General features: G+C 42.7%; 1 protein-coding gene across 2 annotated transcripts in view; it reads left to right on the top strand.

The window, feature by feature from the left end:
• Positions 1-13,898, top strand: part of RNF144B (ring finger protein 144B) — a 91,488-nt gene extending 77,590 nt beyond the window's left edge. For both annotated transcript variants that reach the window (XM_061346409.1, XM_061346410.1), the window contains exons 5-8: positions 2,997-3,198; positions 4,368-4,512; positions 6,494-6,583; positions 6,782-13,898. In XM_061346409.1, the coding sequence (XP_061202393.1) occupies positions 2,997-3,198; positions 4,368-4,512; positions 6,494-6,583; positions 6,782-6,922 (578 nt within the window). In that variant the 3' untranslated portion in view covers positions 6,923-13,898. The remainder of the gene's footprint in view (positions 1-2,996; positions 3,199-4,367; positions 4,513-6,493; positions 6,584-6,781) is intronic.
• The last annotated feature ends 5,179 nt before the right edge of the window (positions 13,899-19,077 follow it).

Raw genomic sequence — 19,077 nt, 5'->3', positions numbered from 1 at the left:
CAGCCTTAGTGCAGCGTAGCCCATTTCAAACCTGGGGCTACAGAAAACCCAGGCCTCTCCTCTCTTAAAATGGACAGGTACTAGGGTATCCTTCATGACTTGCTCTGATCAACTGAGTGATTTATTCAAACCCTGTAGCTTCCTATTTTAGACCCTTCTTTCAGCTTTATTCTGTTGAGATACAGGATCTTTGCTTCAGCACTCCCTTTGCTTTACTAGAAATGCTTCTTGGGTAAGTCAGAAGACTCACTCTGTAGTGTTTGCTTACCAGTGTTCAAGTGATTGGTAAAGCCAACGCTTCTCACCCTTCCAGACATTTTGTATTGTGAGATGAATTTTGAGGAAAGTTTTGAGGACCTGAAGAAGGGCTTATACATCCAAAAGCTGTTTTTCCTATTCCCCTTGCTAGCTATTTTAATAGAAGGGATCTCTTCTCCGTTTCCTTATTAAAAAAAAAAAAAGGCAAGTAATATTGGGTGAGAAAGTAGTGGGAACTGTTATCCAGTTGTATACCTGTGTACATTTGCTTGGTTCAGTAAGGAATGCACTGAAAGTATTGTCTTGTGGGTTTTGTGTTCTTAGAATGCAAATGTTTTCAGGCTTAAAAGCAAGCTTTCTTACATATCTGTAACTTCTCTGCATCCAGTCAGGACCTAGCCACAGAGCTTCCATGCAGCATATTTTAACAGAAGAAACAGGAATTGCTCTGTGTTTGTTGAGGAAGGGGTTGATGTGGTCATCAGAAGTAATGAAATAGAGGAATAGGATGTGGTTAGGACATATGCATTATATTTCTATTTTTGTGACAGTTGCCCAATAGACCAGGTGGTAGATAATGAGGATCTCTATTTTATGCCTGACCAAAAAGTAGTCCATTTTAAAAGGAAGTGTTCCTAATACTCCGTGAAAGGCATAGGCTTCATCCTTTCATTGAGTACCTCTCCTGAGCCAGTTCTCCTTTCTTCAGGGTGCTGTCTTTCCCCCATCTGTCTCCCACCTGCTTGCTTGTATGTCTTGTGAAAACTGGCCCAATTCCTGCCTGCTGTTGACACTGTGTGGGAAAGCTTTCCTCCTGAGAGTGGAGCAAGTGTGTCTGAACTGGCTCTGGGGAAGCAGGGGAAAGGCTTGGGAGAGAAATGGCCCTAACCAAAAGATGGAGAAGCTTGTCGCAGCAATGAGATAGCCTCTTTCCTTTTTTTTTTTTTTTTTGGGTGCTCCTGTTTAGTTTTTTCTGGTTTCACTTTTAAGCCATGGTAAACAAAAGCCATGGATTGCAAAACACCATCTGTAGGTTCTTTGTAAAATGGAGGAAGTGGCAGAGGAGGAGTTTCATCTCATGCATTACATCTTGCTACAACAAATTTGTAAAAATCAGTTAAGATTTACAAGCCAACTCCCCTCCTCCCAGTGATGTTAAAACCAGACATCCTAGCTTTCATCCAAAACCAGGACAGGAGAAGTTAGGCTTCCAGAGGTATGTTAAGCAGCTGTCTGTGGGAGCTGCACTTTGTCTCATTTTAACTGCTGTTTATCAACAGAAAGCATACAGGACCTACTGTGTGAAGACTTAAATGCAATACCCAGTCCTAGGCCATGGTCTTGACTAGTTCAGAGTTTCTTTTAAGAGACACCAAGGGAAGCTACAGAAATAATGATTTCTCAGTCAGGACGCTACTTTTTAAAAGTATATAAAAATGAAATATGGCTTGTACTGCCCATCCTTGTGTCTCCTTTCCTCCAACAAATGAAGCTGAAAACTGTTTTGTTCCAGCTTTCATTCAGTACAAACCAAAATGTTTGTTTGGTCTGTGGGGCAAAGGAAGCACATGTAAGAGCGTAAGAGGAAAGAATGCAACAAGTTCATGAAACAGATGGAGGTGGATGGTACAGGTGTTTTGCTGGCATTACCTACAGATGACATGATTGGGGCATCTGCTAGATATCCATCCACCAGCCCCCTTCACTGTGGTTTACAAGCAACCTCCTGCAGAAGAGCAGTACAGGCCAGGGGGATGTGCTTTGGAGGAAGTGCCTTCAACTGTTTTAGCAAAATTTGCCAGAGGACATGTGTCTGTGCCCCTCGCACAGCTTTTTGTTTCAAGTGGGACAATATTTTATCTGCTGGAGGTACATTGTAATGGCTTTGGCATCTCACAGTCAGGGATTTCCACCTGTTTCTGAGACATATCCTCCATCTACTTATTTTCAGTGGTGGTACCAGAGAGCTCCCAGGGAAGGAGGAGAGGCAGGTAGCTCCTGCAAGCACAACAGCCCTTTTCTAAGGAGGCTCTGTAGGGTGGGAGTTTTTGGCTGCACTTCATGGACTTGAGCAGCATAAGGTTGTACACAGAGTGGGCACCCGTAACAGTGAATGCGTTTCAGCTGGGTTTCTGCTGCAGGTCCAGATTCCTTGAATATATGCTGAGGAGTGAGAGGAAGGATCAACATTTATCATTCTTTGCCATGTCTGTAACTCAGCATCTCCACCCCGAATCTCATGTTGACTATCACTGTATCTGACAAACAGTGATCATATAATAAAGTGAATATTAATTGGAGTTTGTAGGTAGAAGGGAAGAAATAAGGCATGCAATGTGACCTAACATTAATTTAATCACAGCCCTGCTGTTTACATGAAAGATACTGCATAGCTTGCACACGTGAAAAACATGGGATGGCCTGATGTCACGAGATACATGCTTCTCAGGGAGCAGCAGTTAGGTTAATCTTTTGTACCTCCTTATAAAGTCAAAGAATACATCCTGTGTAGTGCATTGCCATTCTTGTGATGCTTCCAGTGCAACTGCCTTAACAGAGCACAATTGCAGACCTGCCTACTGAAGAGTAGGTTCAGACGCCCATAGGCATGGGCGTGGAGGACTTCAGCTTCCCCACCCACATGCAGAACTGGGTCTTGTGTACCTGTCACTGGAATGTCACTGGAATGGGAAGGGGACTGAATAAACAGTTTTATTTCTCTCTCTGATACATTTCAGAAGTCCACTTGGACCCCCGGAGAACATGGTGCCCTGCAGTCGACTGCCAAACGGTGTGCCATATGGCACCAAGCGAGTCGGGAGCACGGATGCTGGTTGAATGCCCATCTTGCCACCTGAAGTTCTGTTCCTTTTGCAAGGAGGCATGGCACCCACAGCACCTGTGCCAGGAAAACCAAATTCCTTTGCTAAATGAGCAGGGGTAAGAGGGGAACCCACAGAAGTCACGCTGTCTTTTGGTTCTTTATGACATGGGGTGCTAGCTCTGTGCCTCTCATCAGTTTAATGAAACACCTTCTTTCTAACTCCTTAGGTGAATCTCTGAGGCTTTCTTTCTCTCCTGGTGCTTCCTAAAGTTAATTCCTGTCTTATTATTTTAAATGATAATTTTTTTTTTTAATACTTAATATTATTTGTGTACTTACAAAGTTTGGGTTGCCACTGACACTTCTGAAAGGTGAAACCCTCCAGGGCTTTGAATCTACCTAAACAGTTTGTTCACAAGCTAGAATTGTGACTTGTGCCCATACAAAAAATCCAGTACACCAACGATATTCTAGGATTCAAACTTGTATCCTAGATAGGATATCCTATCCAGTCAAGCTTATACAGTGATTAAGAAATCACCCCTGCTTAATATTTATCTGCACAGACAAATCTTAACTCTTATGCAGAGTAAAATGTCCCATTTTGTGTGAGAAACCTGATTTAAGCTCATACAGATAAAGTTGAATAAGAGATTAATCTACAGAAAGAGAGCACTTTTGTATTTAAATTAGATCATATCTCTGGCCATCTGTCTTTGTCTTTAGAATCAGACAACTTTCAGTCATATGCATTCAAAGTTTTCTATTATTTTTTTTTTGCAAAAAATGAAAGACTTCCTTAAAATCTAAGCATTTTGCTTGCTAGAAACCTCATTGAATAGGAGCTGCCAGAGAGCTCTTGCCCTAACTTTTTTTTCTCTGAGTTTGATATCTGGCTTTAGCGGAGGTTAAGGTTATTTTGTTCAGGCAAGGACTGTTACGAGTTGCGTAATCCAGTCTTGTTAAATGAATTGTGCAAGCTGTTTTACAACGTGCTGTTTTTTAATTCTACAGATGATAGATTAGTGGGTGTAGTGAGTGATAGTTTTATGTAGCATAAAAGACAAAGGGAATGGAGTTTAACTTTTACGTGATATTAATAATCTTACACCTAGTAGTGAGTATACTTCAGTATACTGTACTGAGCATAATAAGCTTCACACACTGAGTGCATTAAACACAACAACATTAAATGCTCTGGAAAATAAGCTCAGTACACATAAGGACCTGAATATCAACAGTAATTACATTCACGTTTAACTTGAATGTTTCTTTGCCCTTCTAGATCACTTATTGGAACAGAGTCAGAGGCACCAATTAAGCAGTGCCCAGTTTGTCGGATCTACATTGAGCGAAATGAGGGCTGTGCTCAGATGATGTGCAAGAACTGCAAACACACATTTTGCTGGTACTGTCTGCAGAACTTGGATGTAAGTGCTGCAGAAAAAAAATAGCTAAATAAAGGGTAAAGGGGCTGGGCTTAGTCTGAGGCCCTGTACAAACTCTTCATCAATTTATTGATATCCTAGTGAATGTCTTGGCTCAACTGAGCTCTTGATTTCATTTCTTTCTTCTTGTTCACCCAGTGTTTTTATTTATATGAATATATTTTTTTCCATAAAGGGTTATAAACATTTCTGTGGGTCCCATGCTAGTTTTTTTGAGGGAAATGGGATAAATCAGTTGCTTCCTGGAGGTCCATTCCAGCACTAGCTTTCTCTGATTCCCTCTTCCAGTGAAGTAGCTAAAACCAGTTTGTTTGAGAGCCAGGGAAATAAGGGTCTTCCACCTGACAGGTCACAGCCTGTTCAAAAAATGGCATGGTAGTGGGTGAAGGGGGTTGTTTAACTGCAGGGTGAACTCATATAGACTAGGTCTCCTTTACTGGTCCATCTGTAGTGCCATGGTTACTAAAGAGAATGATTGGTTAGTAGGTTTGGCTATAAAAGTATTGGATTATAAGCTTGAATTGTGAAGTGCAGGTTGCTAGTTACTTCTCAAGGGATACCAACTAGTCTCAACTTGTGTGGCTTCAAGTTTCCTAGCAGGATTAATAGTACAGGAAGTAATGTGCTCATGTATATTGCAGCTTCCCTTCTTGAAACGGTTGTCAGAAACAACAGTGGGAGTGTGAAAAGGACTTTACCAGCACTTGAAATGAAATGTTAGGTGCTGCATAGCTTTTCTTCTTTGTACTTTGCATCCAGCAAACAATGAGACTTCCTCATTCTTTGTCCTTCCTTTTCTCAGCATGCTAAACAGGTTTTGCTTAGTGTCAGATCCTGTTTCTGTGTGTGAGCATGCTTTTTCAACATGATTCTTACCGCTTGCCCCAGAGTACATACAGTACACAATTGCTTAACACTGTGCTGAACTGGAAGACTGCCACATCCTCAGAGATTCTGCAAACATGCCCATATCAAGTTTTCATCAGCTCAAAATGAGGAAGAAGAAGGAAGCTGGAGGGTGATTTAAATGTAGTTTTTCTAAATATGCAGGGTTACAGGACCTCCTGGCATAGGTGAAGGTACTACCTGCAGAGCCAAAGAGTAGGGCTTTAAAATGAAAGAGGAAGCAGCAACAGGTTACAGCATAGCTGGCTGAGGGAGGGTAATGCAGGGCATTAGTCACTTTCTGGAGTAAAAATGGGTCATTTCATAAGCATCAGTGGAAGAAGAACAAGGAAACAGGGATTTCTCTTTTTTTGAATTTTCCTGTTAAGCTTAAGAAGGAGATGTCTATAAGGTGTAGGAACAGCAGAACAGAAGGTGGAAGTACCTCAGGAAGATGAGGAGGATGGTAGGACAAGGGGTAATGGGTTAAAACTTAAACAGGGGAAGTTTAGATTGGATATAAGGAGGAAATTCTTTCCTGTTAGGGTGGTGAGGCACTGGAATAGGTTGCCCAGGGAGGTTGTGAATGCTTCATCCCTGGCAGTGTTCAAGGCTAGGTTGGACGAGGCCTTGGGTAATATGGTTTAGGGCGAGGTGTCCCTGCCCATGGCAGGGGGATTGGAACTTGATGATCTTAAGGTCCTTTCCAACCCTAACTATTCTATGATTCTATGATTCCTCAAATTGCTAGTTTTCAGAAGTATCTGCTATTTACCTCGCCCCTTTATCATCACCAAATTACAGATGGGGTACTTTTGCAGTAGGTGCAACGCATATGCTTGTGGTTTTTAAAAGTGGGGGTGAAAGGTTCTATAAAACAGCTCAGGTCCCACACACACCACACTTTCTGAAACGGCAAAAAGTCTCTCAAGATAATTATTTGGAAGCGGGACAAACTTGTCTGCTGGCAGCTGGTAATTTTAACGCAGCATTGGGAAAGTTGTATTTCCAGTCCAGTCTTGAACCTCTCCCTGCGGTACTGTAACCTGTTCTTACAGCTTCTACTTTTGTTTTTCAGAACGATATCTTCTTACGACATTACGACAGAGGCCCTTGCAGAAACAAGCTGGGCCACTCACGGGCTTCGGTGATGTGGAACAGAACGCAGGTGCGTTCCTAGTCAGCTGAACAAAGCTCTTATGCATGCAGGAAGCAAAGTGATTTTACCCTTCAGTGAAGGATAAAGATGATTATTTTCATGTTTTTATCTTTTTCTTTTTGGATGTCTGCTGTGCCTATGCATGCATATGTGTATTTTATGTTCCATGTCAGCTAAAAACATATTATTCACCACCATGTCTTTCAGGTTGTGGGGATCCTTGTTGGACTAGGTATAATAGCATTGGTGACCTCTCCTTTGCTGCTCGTGGCATCTCCGTGCATCATCTGCTGCATTTGCAAATCTTACCGAAGCAAAAAGAAGAAACACAGCCCGCCAACAACCTAAAACTCTGTGTCTCTCTGAGCCTCCATTTGCAGAGTGTATTTTTTGTGAGAAAGCACAATGGTTGTATTTTGGTGCCATACCTGCCAAATAATACTCTTCTACGCCAGTTCTTGGGATAAGTGCCTATTCCTTACAGGCTACTCTATCACTAACAAGTCCCAGTGTGGGAAAAGTCTAAGATTATCATTCAGTACATACGGTGTAGGTTTTTGCTTTCTAAAAGGAAAATGGGACACCATTCAGTAGTGCATACCCTTAAATGAGACAGCTTTTGAGACTGCTAGAACTTTATTATCTTTCCATCAGCTGCACATGACTTGATCCTGCAGTATTACTTCACCTCTGCAGACCCAGTCATTACTTTCATGCTTTCTGTTGGTTCTTGGTGCCGCTCAGACTCCTCAAAAAGTTTGGGTTAGTTTTTGAAAGAGGGAGAGGGAAAAGCCTGATTAAGTTCCTCTGTCTGCTAGCTTGTGTCCCATTAAAGACAGCAAACTCTTAAGAATATATTCTTGACAGTTTCCTGTCAATTGGCTGCCATGGCATTTCTTTTGGCATTGAAATCAATTTGATTTATACAGTAGAAATCAGTTACAGAACTAAAACCCAGCAAAACTATTTCTGACTAAGGTAGCACTCTCTTTTGAGAGACTGGACTACCTTGGGAAAGATGGTATTTTTGTCAGATCAAACATGACATTTACCTTGAAATATGAGGAATATGTGTATTTTCCTGCCATTGAGCATGCCTTTTGTCAGTAACCTGCAAGCAGCAAACTCACCATGAAGCTAATATTTTAAGAAAGGCCATGATACGGTTCCTATTTTGTGCACAGTATTGGAATTTTGGTTGTGCCTGTGTAGACTGGCTGCATGGGCACGGATAGAATATGTTTTTTCAACAGTTTACATGAGGTGGCAGCAAGAACCCTGTTAAAAATTTACACAGACCAGGCTAAGCCAAACCCTCCTTTAAAACGTTATGGACCTGCTGAAGTGAATACTTGAGAAATGCTGTGTAAATATAAGCTCTGTCCATTGGTGGCTGTTTCTTCTGTCCCACTCGAGGTTAACAAACTGTTTCCGATGATTTTTAGTTACTCTAAATCTGAAAGGCTGTCATTTAATGAATGCTTCATTTTAATTTGGTGCCTGACCACCAAACTGATTCAGACTCTGGTATCAGTTACACCTGTGTAAGTTCACCGAATCCTCACTGAAAAGCTGGAACTACTCCAGGCTCACTCAAGAGTAGCTGATGTCAGACTCTGCTCCCTGGAGTTTATTTCCTTAATGGCTGGTGCTCCTCACAACCCTGGCTGGTAATGGCTTTTGTTCTAGACTCCCATCTGTCCATTTTTTATCTGTGGGAGCTGATCTGAGTTTGCACTATGTAATCGGTTGTAATTCCAAACCCCTTTCAATAAGGGCGGCAAGGTTTAAATGAGATGCTCAGCCTGAGCAGCATGTTGGGCTCACCCTCCGCTGATCTGCCCTCCTTCCTCCATCTGCACAGTGTGAGGCACTCGAAGAGTGCTGCGAAGGGCATCTTTGCTGTTGCGTTTGGCCGAGCCTCAGGAACTTTGCCTTCTTGGCAGCCATAAATGTGACCTTTTTTTTGTGTAACTTCGCTCTCTGGTTACTGTAACAGAAGTGGAAGATGTTCTTATTTAAGAAAGTGTGGTCTGTTGAGCAGACTAGCAGGGACAGAGGCCTTAAATGATATTGTCTGGTTTACTTTTTAATTGATTTCTTTTATAAATACTGTCTGACTTTGCTACCAGTCGTGACTGGAGGGCAGGCAGTGCTCGCCAGTGTGAAAGGCTGTATTTATTCTCCATCCACAGCTTCGAAGGGAAGCAGAGAGATAGTCAGTACATTCTAAATACAGAGTGCAATGCAGGCAACTGCCATTTATAAAAAATAGAGAATGTTTTCTGTATGTGTTTTCTTTAAGAGCACTAATAGTAGTGCTTGCGGGTACTTGTGACAGATTAAAGTGTCCAGCCCTTGGCTTTGCACTGTTTTTCTATGTACGTTTTTATGGCACTACTGTAATTTCCATTTTATGTATGAACTTGAAGTTCAGAGTCTTACTTTAATGAAGCGTCAAGGACAAAGATACAGGAGCTGTATAGTCTCTTTAACCATAACCAGCATTGCAATGTACCAGTATCCTTTGCATGTTAAATTCAAGGGTTATTCATGTTTTATGGTCTTGTGTATGTCCAATGCACCCTCTACAATCTGGTTTCTCTCTGTGTCCTCTCCCTGTTTCCCTTGGCTTGTTTTTGCTAAAATGCCTATTGGAATGAAGGTGTCATGTTTTCTTCATTAATACTGCTGCTTTAATGAAACTGCCAAGTTCCTCCATGCAACTGAAGGCAGTTGTCCTACCCTGAATACACTAATGGACACAAGGTCACCATTTAAATTGCAATGCAAATTTAACCTTTTTTTATTCTTTAAATGCTGTTTAAAATTAATGCAGATCTCGTCATAAAGTGAGAATTTGTTTAATTGGTTTCAAAGATAATATTTTGTAACAACATTGCACACCTGCATAGTTGTAAAGTCTGGGAAAGCAACACTATTTAGTTTATTTTTAACCTTTTAGCTAAAGTGGAGGGTAACTCCTTTTGGAGGCTAATTCCTGCAGAGCAGAAGGAAGGCGTACCTTTTCTGTGCACACATTTTATTTCTGGTGCCAGTTTAGGTGCCTGGTGGAGGTACCAAAAGCACTATGCAGGTATTAGCACAACCTGGCAGCAAGAGTGCCAGTCCAGGCATCTAAGGGGCCTGTACGGAGACTGGCAGCAGTGGCCTAGTTGGAGGTCTTTACACTAAAGCTGGGTAAGGAGAGCATGAGCTACAGGCATACCTTCCTTTGGTTGTGTAGATGCAGCAAGTTGGCCAAGATAGAAGCTCTAGAAATACTTTAGAACTTGAAAGGTTAAAATAGAAGTCTTACAAAGATTATTTTCTTTAAAAGGCTTTGTTCGGTGCACCATGTGTCCTGGCTTTTCATTGCACAGGGATACATGAGCAGGTGCTTTAAGTAGACCACGACTTGGTCAGCATGTGAAGATGTGCTAACTCTGCCGAGTAGAGCAGTACCTGTGCTCATGTGCTGGGAGCAGTAGGGCCCTGTTGCCTTGTTTTCCAGAAGGCAGCTATTTTGCACTAGCTGGTATTGCTCACAGAGTTTCCAGAGAACCATTTTAGCAGGGATCTTTTTACAGTGTTGTTTTTTTGGCTTTTTTGTTTGGTTGGTTGGTTTTTAACTGTATAAGAAAAATCAGAGTCACTTTATAGGAAATTTATTGCAACTATGACAAATAATACTAACAAATCAGGGAGAAAGAAACAAAAACAGGACTCCATCTACTCGTGACTCTTCTATATCAATGTAGCTGTAAGTTTATCCTCTTGAACGCTATCTGTGTGGTGTAGTTCGTGCATGTTAGTACCAGGCTTCACTGCTCTGCTTTCCCATGTGGCAGGTGGCTGGTGTGTTGGTAGCATCCAGGGTAGAGCTCAGGACTGACACAGGGAGGGTACTGCTCAGGAGCTGGAGTCTATGGCACAAGGCCCACCCTAGCTCCATCACCAATTTGCTCCACCTCTCTCACTGAGAGAGACCTTGGGGGTTTTAGGCCATTAACTTTATATTGGCAGGATCTACAGAAGTCTCTCTTGAAGAACAAAAGTGGCAACTGCTGTGTTCCCTCTGAACCAGGGGCATTCAGCCTTCTGGGCTCTAGATGTTTATACAGGAGATCTTAGACCCGTGCTATGAATCTGGATTTTTACTGCAACTGGCCACAAATCTCCATGACCACATATCTCATTATAATTTCCCAGCAATCACTGGAGCTATGTCAAATACAGCTGAGGACCCCACTCAGCATCTCATATCCTTGTGTTAAAATAAGGATGATGATAACCTGCTCCCCAAATCACCTGTTAACAAAAAGAAAATATTTGTCATGCTGTAGCCTAAGTACTTCCCTGCAGTATTTATTGAGAATCATGGGAGGCAGTCAACACTGCCATTCAGTAGTTATGATCTATTAATGGTGTATGGGGTTAAATACCCCAAAGAAGGGCATGAGGGGTTAACGGTAATTAATGTTTCTACAGTGCTTTAATGATGCTGTGTGCTGTTGATTGTCCAGTAACACAGCACAAAGTCTAAGGGCGAGTTTTAAATGTACATAATAATTTTTACTTGGATAAACTAAGAGAAATTGGGTATTACCTTCATATTTGCTTGAAGATATATAGAAGTGGATAGAAATCAACTGCATTTCCATAATGGGACAATGATATCAACTTTTGGCTGCTGTGTTCTCTGGTACCACAGTGAGTGGTTGTGCTGTAGTGCCCACCACTTAAAAAATATGAAATCTGTTTTGCACTGTAATCTCCTTCTCCCAGTCACTATCATCTTTCTCAAAGTAATTCCTTTTATGATCGTGTTTTTCATCCTCTATCTCAGGCCAAAGATTCTTAGAGTGAAATTAGTATATTTCTGTGTAAGAAGATAAAAATCTCCCAACAATTTTCTCCCAGGTTTTAATAAGAAATTTGATGCTGGGATAAATGACCAAAGATAGAAATTTCAGACTTCACTTGTTTAGACAAACTCATTCACACTTAAGAAGTTGTCTTGGAAAACATAAATAAGGATTGCTGTGTTAGAGCTTATAAGGAGCCCTACAGCTTTTGAGCTTGACAGGAAAGATGCTTCTATTACAAGCAGACTTTTGAAAATGTGCTAGAAAAAACCCTACATCCTATATACATATTTTTATTATATAAGTCAAAATAGCATCTCTTTCTCGGGTATACTTACACAGTCAGATAATTTTAAAACTAAACAGTTGAGCAGAGTGTGCTAGTTATAAAACAGTTTTAAGACATCTCTCACACATCAGTGTGTAGGATCAGGCTCTTAATTTATGTGTCTGGCAATAAAGATGTGCAATTCTACCTCTCCTAGAGTAGTGAGAGTTGATTCTTCTGCAGCCTGCTGGAAGATGAACTTACTGCTAAGATTCTGGAAAACTTCAGTCTAATTTTCATTTGTCCTCTAGTTAGTAAAGTACTGAAGTGAGAGCTGAATGATTTTGTTGAACGGGAAGCTGAAAGGTCTGTTTTGTGTCTCTACACTCAAGTTGCTCAGAACCAATGTGTTTTTAGAATGTATAATTATAATTTATACAATTCATATATAATTTATAGCTAGCAATTATTAATATTGATTTTGAAGTATCATTGCCTTTTATCATATGAAAGACTTATTTTAGATGTATTCATCCTGGAAGCCTTTCCTCTTCTGCTTCCTGTGGAGAAGGTCATGGTGTTCCTACAAGGGTAAATTCCTATGATTTGGTGCAGTCCACAGTAAATGTTTACTGCTATTTTTTATTTATATCAGAGGTTTTGTTATGATCCCTCAAGTTAGTTGAGTCACGCAAATTTCTGTTAGGAAAGGTCGTTTCCTAGCAGTAGTTTTTATTTGCTATCACAATTCAGGCTGTACAAGATGATACTGGTTGAGAAGGTCGACCAGCTTTTTAGAGGATACAACCTCATTTTTTCCCCTTCAGTGCAAGAAGCTTCCTCTTTTCTGGGCTGAAAATTAGGGACTTCAGTCATTTGCTTGTGCCTTCTGGATTTCTAACAGAAGGAGCAGTTTCTGGTGGCCACATGCCAGGAGATCCCAGACAGGTTGAATGTGTGATGCTGCAGCACATGTGCAGTGAGTTGCTTAAATTTTAGGAAGGTGCTTGAGCTTTACAGCTTTCTGTGGCCCATGCAGTGGACATCGTGCAGAAAGGACTCATGCAGGCAGCTTTATGAGTGCCGCCAGTTGTATAGTGCTGGGCTGGTGCTGCACTACAGCTGTGATGGATGTGGACAGCTCTATAGCAGAGTTTCATCAGGGGTCCTATCTCAAGCTGTCCCTCACCATAGCTACCCATCTACCCAAAAATTCCACAGCAAATCTCCGTTCTTTTCATTTTCCAGTCTCTCCTGTTTCAGTTTCAAAGAAACCTCAGCTCAGATCGGTTATTTGGAGCTCAGGTGGTCTAAGCATTAGCTTTGCCTAACGAGCAAGTCTTGTGAATGAAAAGCCAGCAGAACTGTTACATACCACACTGATGTCAGCACCACAGGCACTGAGGGTCACCTTGTGAGAGCTCCCCCAGCATTGCTTAGTTTTGAAAAAATCCGTGTATTTGAAATATGTGTGACTGAAAGTGTCCATCTCTGACACCGAGGTCTGCTTCTGAGCACTGGTGCAAACTGGCAGTGATCATGGATCCTGCAGTGCCCCATCTGAGGCAGGTGCTTGGCTTTGTGTGTTGTAGGCAGAGGCACTGGGTTTAGCCAGGGTATTTGCAGTGCTCCAACCTCTTTTCAAGTTTAAGGTCTCCCAGATGGACTAGTGCAGCTTTTGGATGTATTTGTGTGCAAATAAAGCCTTGGATGGAGAGAAGCAGGAGAGAGGCTTGATTGGTCTGCAAGGGTGAGTGGCACAGCAAAGAGCAGCTTTGTCTCCTCAGGAGGAATCATGCTCCTCTCCACAGGGCTGTCCCTTCTCAGGGGGTTCATCTCCTGCACTGCGGCACACAAGGGTGAATTCCTACTCAGCATCTAGGTATTCATTACCCTGGTACCTGCTTAGGCTTAGATTTTGTTTATCTGTTTGTTTTCTTTTCCTCCAGGTAATACACTTTCTTCACCACTTCTCTCCTGGTGAAGGGCAAAAGGGTTTGATCTTTGTAAGATTTGTTAAAATATGTTTGTGTTTATAAGAGGAAAGCTAACATGTATAAAGAAGTAAGTGCTTTTGTAATTTTTTTGTTGTATGATTCAGCATTTAAACATTTTACAGATGCGATTTTTTGCACTCTCTGCATACATTCATAAAAAGAATATATTTATTTTCTGTCTTTCAGGTTTATTTTGGGTTTGTGTTTTCTTCTAATGTTATAAAATGCCGTATGTGCAACATTAAAAAAATTAGTGTAAAAACATTGTCTCGTCTTGTAATCCTTCACTGCCTTTAAAAGGTGAACGTAGAAAAATTACGGGAAAAACTCAAATGCATCTGGGGTGCTTAATGGGAATATTGAGAATGAACAAGGGTAGAAGAGGTAGGATCAGAGTCTTGACTCTTATATACTTTCTCAAAAAGTACATGACATTAAAACCCTTTCAAAGCGAGTGGGGCAGGCTTTGTGTTAGCTCCTGAGTGCTGCTGCAGTGGCATGCAGATACCACAGCGGTGGTGCTGTTTGCTCTCTTCAGGTGGGGTGCAGGGTTACTATAAATCTGCTCCCATGCGAAATCTGGTGAAGACCATGACCGTGAGCAGCCGGACCTACCCCAGGCTGGGGGGCAGACACCCATGGAAAGCTGCACAAAGAAAAGTCTGCTGCTTCAGAGCCCACTAGAAAGAGAACTTCCTTTGCTCCCTCAAGCCTGCCTGTCCCTGCAGCAGAATTAGGCCTCCTGCTCTGTGCTTCTGAAAGACATCATGAAACACTACACCCTGCCATGCAATTTCAGGTTGCATGCCTTCAGATCCACCTTAGTTTTCTCACACACCCACATCCTTCAGTGCCTGCGGGAGACAATCACAGCTGTGTTTGTAAGCATCACATGTTATGGTGATGTTTACTAGTAAATATTTCCAGCTTATCTACAATTACTCAGCACCCAAAGGTAGGGTTTTCCACCTGGGTGACACATCCTTGAAAACCCAGCATGCCATCTGTGAATTAATTGCAGATCATAGAGTGAATTGGGTATCTCTATCTGGAAGGTCTTGATAGTTTTGTTTCTGAGGACACTTTTTCAGGACAAGAGTCAAAGAGAATGTCACCACTGTCACCTACAGCTCAAAGTTTTGGTCATGCCTGTAAATTTAAACCCCCCCCCATCAGTTTGGTTAGAGTCGAGTAAATTCAGCACTGATGTTATTCCACTTAAATACAACCATTTTATTTATTTACTTGTTTTCTGTGGCCAAGGCTCTGATCTTGTTCTGTGAATGTGCAACAAAGCAGCGGCAACGCATCAGTCCGCACAGTAACGCAGGTGAAGTACTGCAGCAGGCAGAAGGTTTCCAGCATGGCCCTTCTCTTTCAGAGCATCTTGCTTTGCAGTGGGAACGTGTCAGTTCTGACAAACTCATGATGGACACCAGCTGCTGGCAGCCCACAGGCCTGGTGCCCTGCCAGCACACCAGCTGCCAGGGATGGGCAAACTGCCCAGCGCTCCACTGGGCAGACGAGCAAACTGCCAGCTCCTCACCTGGCAACTTTGAAGAAAAACCCCAACAAGCATTTTCCAAGCAAAGTTTGATGTTTCTGAATTTCTCTCCGATTTTTGAAATTCCTTATCAGATGAATGTGAGCAATTTTCAGCAGAGCAGGAAGTCCAGAGGCCCTTTGACTCCTGGATTGTCACATCTTCCACGCTCACTTGTTCTTCAGCAGAAATAGGAGCTAACTGCCAGAAACAGGAACTAATTGCCACATTCAGTCTTTCTCTTCATGTGTATGGAGAACTGGCACTTGCCACTACTCCTGCCGACCCAAACATCTTCTGACCAGTCCTAAGAAGGGGAAAAAAATTGATGGCTTCACATTTGATTTCATTCCAGCTTCAATGTGCATTTTTTCTCCCAGTTCCTATAGAATCATAGAATGGTTAGGGTTGGAAAGGACCTTAAGATCACCTAGGTCAGATCCCCTACCCATGGGCAGGGACACCTTCCACTAGACCAGGTTGCTCGAAGCCCTGTCCAGCCTGGCCTTCAACACTGCCAGGGATGGGGCAGCCACAGCTTCCTGTTGTGGAAAGCTGTTCCAGTGCCTCACCACTCTCAGAGTAAATAATTTCTTCCCTATACCTAACCTAAATCTCTGCTGTTTAAGTTTTAACCCATTACCCCTTTTTTTTCTTCAACAGCCTTTTATTTCAGGGTTATTTTTAACCAAATCCCTGGACTTTAAACTCCTCTTTTTTTTGAGATTACAAAAGACATTGTTTACCTTAACCTGTGTGTTTATAACAGCTGTCTGCAAGCCCACATCCCCTTCTGCATGGGGCAAGTGTTGCCTTAAACACTAGCCTCAGCCTGATCCATCCTTCCAGTTGGCAAACACAACCCGTATTACGCTCATAAAACACCTCCTCTGGTCTCCCAGCAAGTGGGTCAACATTTTTGCTCCGGGGTTACCCTGCAGCTGATGCTCTCCACCCTATCATCACTCTGTCATGTTTGTCTGCAGGGCCTGTGACTCCTTCTGGGGATGCTACCAGCCCTGTAGGTGTTGATGGCCTCTGAGAAGGATTGCCCTTGCAAGTATATTTTCCAATGGCTTTGAGCCTGGTGCCTACATGGCAACTCCTTTCTCTTTCAAGCTCTACAGTTCTTCCGATCTGAAAACTTTAGGTTTTGGAAACCAGAAATCACTGAAAATTATATGTATGTCTTGGTTTTCCACAGACCTTTCCAGGGATACCCCAGAATTACAAGACAAAAGCAAAAACATAAAATAAAATAAATCCACCCATGAAATCATACTTTTCAGAGCAAACACTTTCCATCTTACATCATGGGTTACTTCTCACATGGGACCTCTCAGGCTGAGCTTGTCAACTCAGAGCCCGGCTTGTAAATGCCAGAGTGATGTCTCAAGCCACTGCCATGCTGAGCCTCATGGCTGTCCAACAAGCAAACTCAAAGCTGCAAGTTTGGGCTGTGATATTCAACATAAATATAATCCTTTCTTGTCATTCCTTTCCCTTGCCTGAGCTTTAGAGGGGCTATCAAGTGCACATAGTGGTAGGTATACTTTAAAACTCAGCAGGGATGCTGGAATAGCTGCTTGGTGGCAGAGCTTGAAAGCAACAACCCAATGCTCACACCTGCCTGAAGATGTGCCCATGTTCTATCCAGAAAGGGAAAACTGCAGGATCTCTAGCTTCTCAAACAGAGGCTTCAGGAAGTTTCTGCTAAAGGGTTAGTATGATGCCTCCATGCAAGAGACTGCCTGGTCTTTTTCCTTAGTACTACCATGAAAAATCCTTTCCCAGTGCTGACATGGATTAGCACTATCCATCAGCAGGCACAGTTGATAAGTTTGCAGTCTTGCCTTCTTGAGATCCATGCCAGTGCCAAAACACCAGACTTTGAGAAAGCCGGGAGGACTGGCCAATTAGTGAGTAATTGACTTTTCCTGGATCTTGGCTAACGAACTTAAGTCCAGGTGAGTGCATATGCTTGTGGCAGTCTGTGTTGCTGCATGTTGTGAAAGGCAAGAGACTCTTGCTGTCTCCAGCAGCTGTTCTTCATCCTGGATGTCAACACTATCAGGGAAGCTGCCTTGGGAGCTGTTGGATTTCCTCATGTGAGTGTGCCTGAACATTCCACTGCTTGCTTAGTTGGGTCTGAAATGGAGTCTGTGGGTCAGGGCCTAGGAACAGGACTTTGGAGGGTGTACTGAAGGTGCTTTGGAGCAGTGCTTTGGATACTAGAGGAGATAGCTCAGGACTGTGAGACTAGCTCAGCCAACTGGCTATTGAGAAAGCTTTGAGGGATTTTTTAAACTGTATTTATTCCCATTTGTAGGTTTTTTTCCCTTGGTCTCCCTAGGAGCTCCAGATAGTGTGGACAGTGAGATATGCAATAGGAAAGACCAAGGGAAGACTTGCATTTGATATCTGCTTCTTTGGGGGGCTGAGGCTTGACTAAACTCTCTCACTCTGCTCTCAGCAGTGACTGGAGAGGGGAATGCATCTGTTTGCCTGTATACTGTATTCAGTCTTGCTGAACTAATACTCTGCATGTTTAGCTGTTGCTTGGAGGAAATGTTGTTCCTGATGGTTTTTAGCTGGGGAAGCCTTGCAGTGCATCTGCTACCAATGTGAGCTTAAGTATGCAGTGTTACAGTGCCATTGTAAAAACATAATTGGAATGGAATGTAAGTTTCTAGCTTTGCTCAGGCTATAAATGCAAACAACTAAAATGTGACAGGCCCTGAGGCTTCCATCCTGTGTCACCCACAAGTTTTGGTATAACCAAGCAGGCAGCAGTCTATGGCTTCTCTGCGGCAATAGTTTCACAGCGGTAAGAGGGATGCTCTGGGCAGGAGCCAGAGTTCCTCACGGCTGGGTGAGTGCAGCAGCAGCTGGGTTTTACACCCATCTCCCCAGCTTTTGAGCTGCATTGTCTTTGCATTGCCCTGCATCTCCCTGGTATGTGCTTTAGGGAGCTTGGCTGCAGGAAGACTCTGGCAGGCAGGGTGGAGGTTCAGAGTGTCTGTAGGAAAACTTTATCCTTCTCTCTCCTTGCAACTGTATAATGTTTCCTATAGTAATATAGGGGATTTCTCTAAGCTGAGGTTTTGGACTGCATCACATGTAGCTTTTGGAGGAAAAATTAGTTAGTTTCAGGTGTTCTGATATGTTTCCCTGGTGAAATGTCCATCTTACTAATACTGTTTATGAAGGAGAGTGACATCCCACAAATCATCTCTTTTTTAACAGAAGTGGGTCAGTAGCTTCACTGATGTTAAGTCCCTAACACAGACTTCCATGCATGTGTGGGTTTTTTCTGCCTGTTGTCTCCAGACAAGTGGTACAGCTGTTGGTGCTGGTGTTACTGAAGTTTGCCTGTTCTGTGGCTGGACTGCCTGTGTGTTGGTGTACAGCAGCAGCAGCAGTGCTGAGCTGGCCCCAGTGGGACAGATGAGGGGCTAGGATCTTCAGTTCACGGGTGTCTAACTGGCATCCAAGCTCTAGTGACCTCAAATCTAACTCTTATCTAAGCTTTTCTCCTATTGTTTCCCCTTCCCTGTTTTTTTCTGCTGTTGTTGTTAGGTGGCTGGTTTTTGTTTTCCCTTGTGTTCCCTCATCATCTTAAAACCTAATCTCTGCTTGGGCAAGCAGGTTTTCAGATGTGCATCCCGGCAGGAGTAGTTGAGTGCTCTTGTTTGTGTCTGCCAAGAGCAACCTGTTCAGTTTGCAGATCGGGAGCCATAAAAATAAAGCCTGATGTTACGGTTCAGCATGTTAGTTCTGTGGAGGTAGAGAAGGGAGCCCCTCTGCCTGCCTCCCCATCAGTGCCT

Source organism: Neopsephotus bourkii, unplaced genomic scaffold (genome assembly GCF_033783945.1).
Source record: "Neopsephotus bourkii isolate Nb327-2 ecotype Australia unplaced genomic scaffold, CSIRO-AGI_Nbou_v1 NB_272, whole genome shotgun sequence".
Taxonomy (NCBI): Eukaryota; Metazoa; Chordata; class Aves; order Psittaciformes; family Psittacidae; genus Neopsephotus; species Neopsephotus bourkii.
Note: the sequence above shows the minus strand (reverse complement) of the source record. Positions and strands in the feature narration are given on the sequence as shown.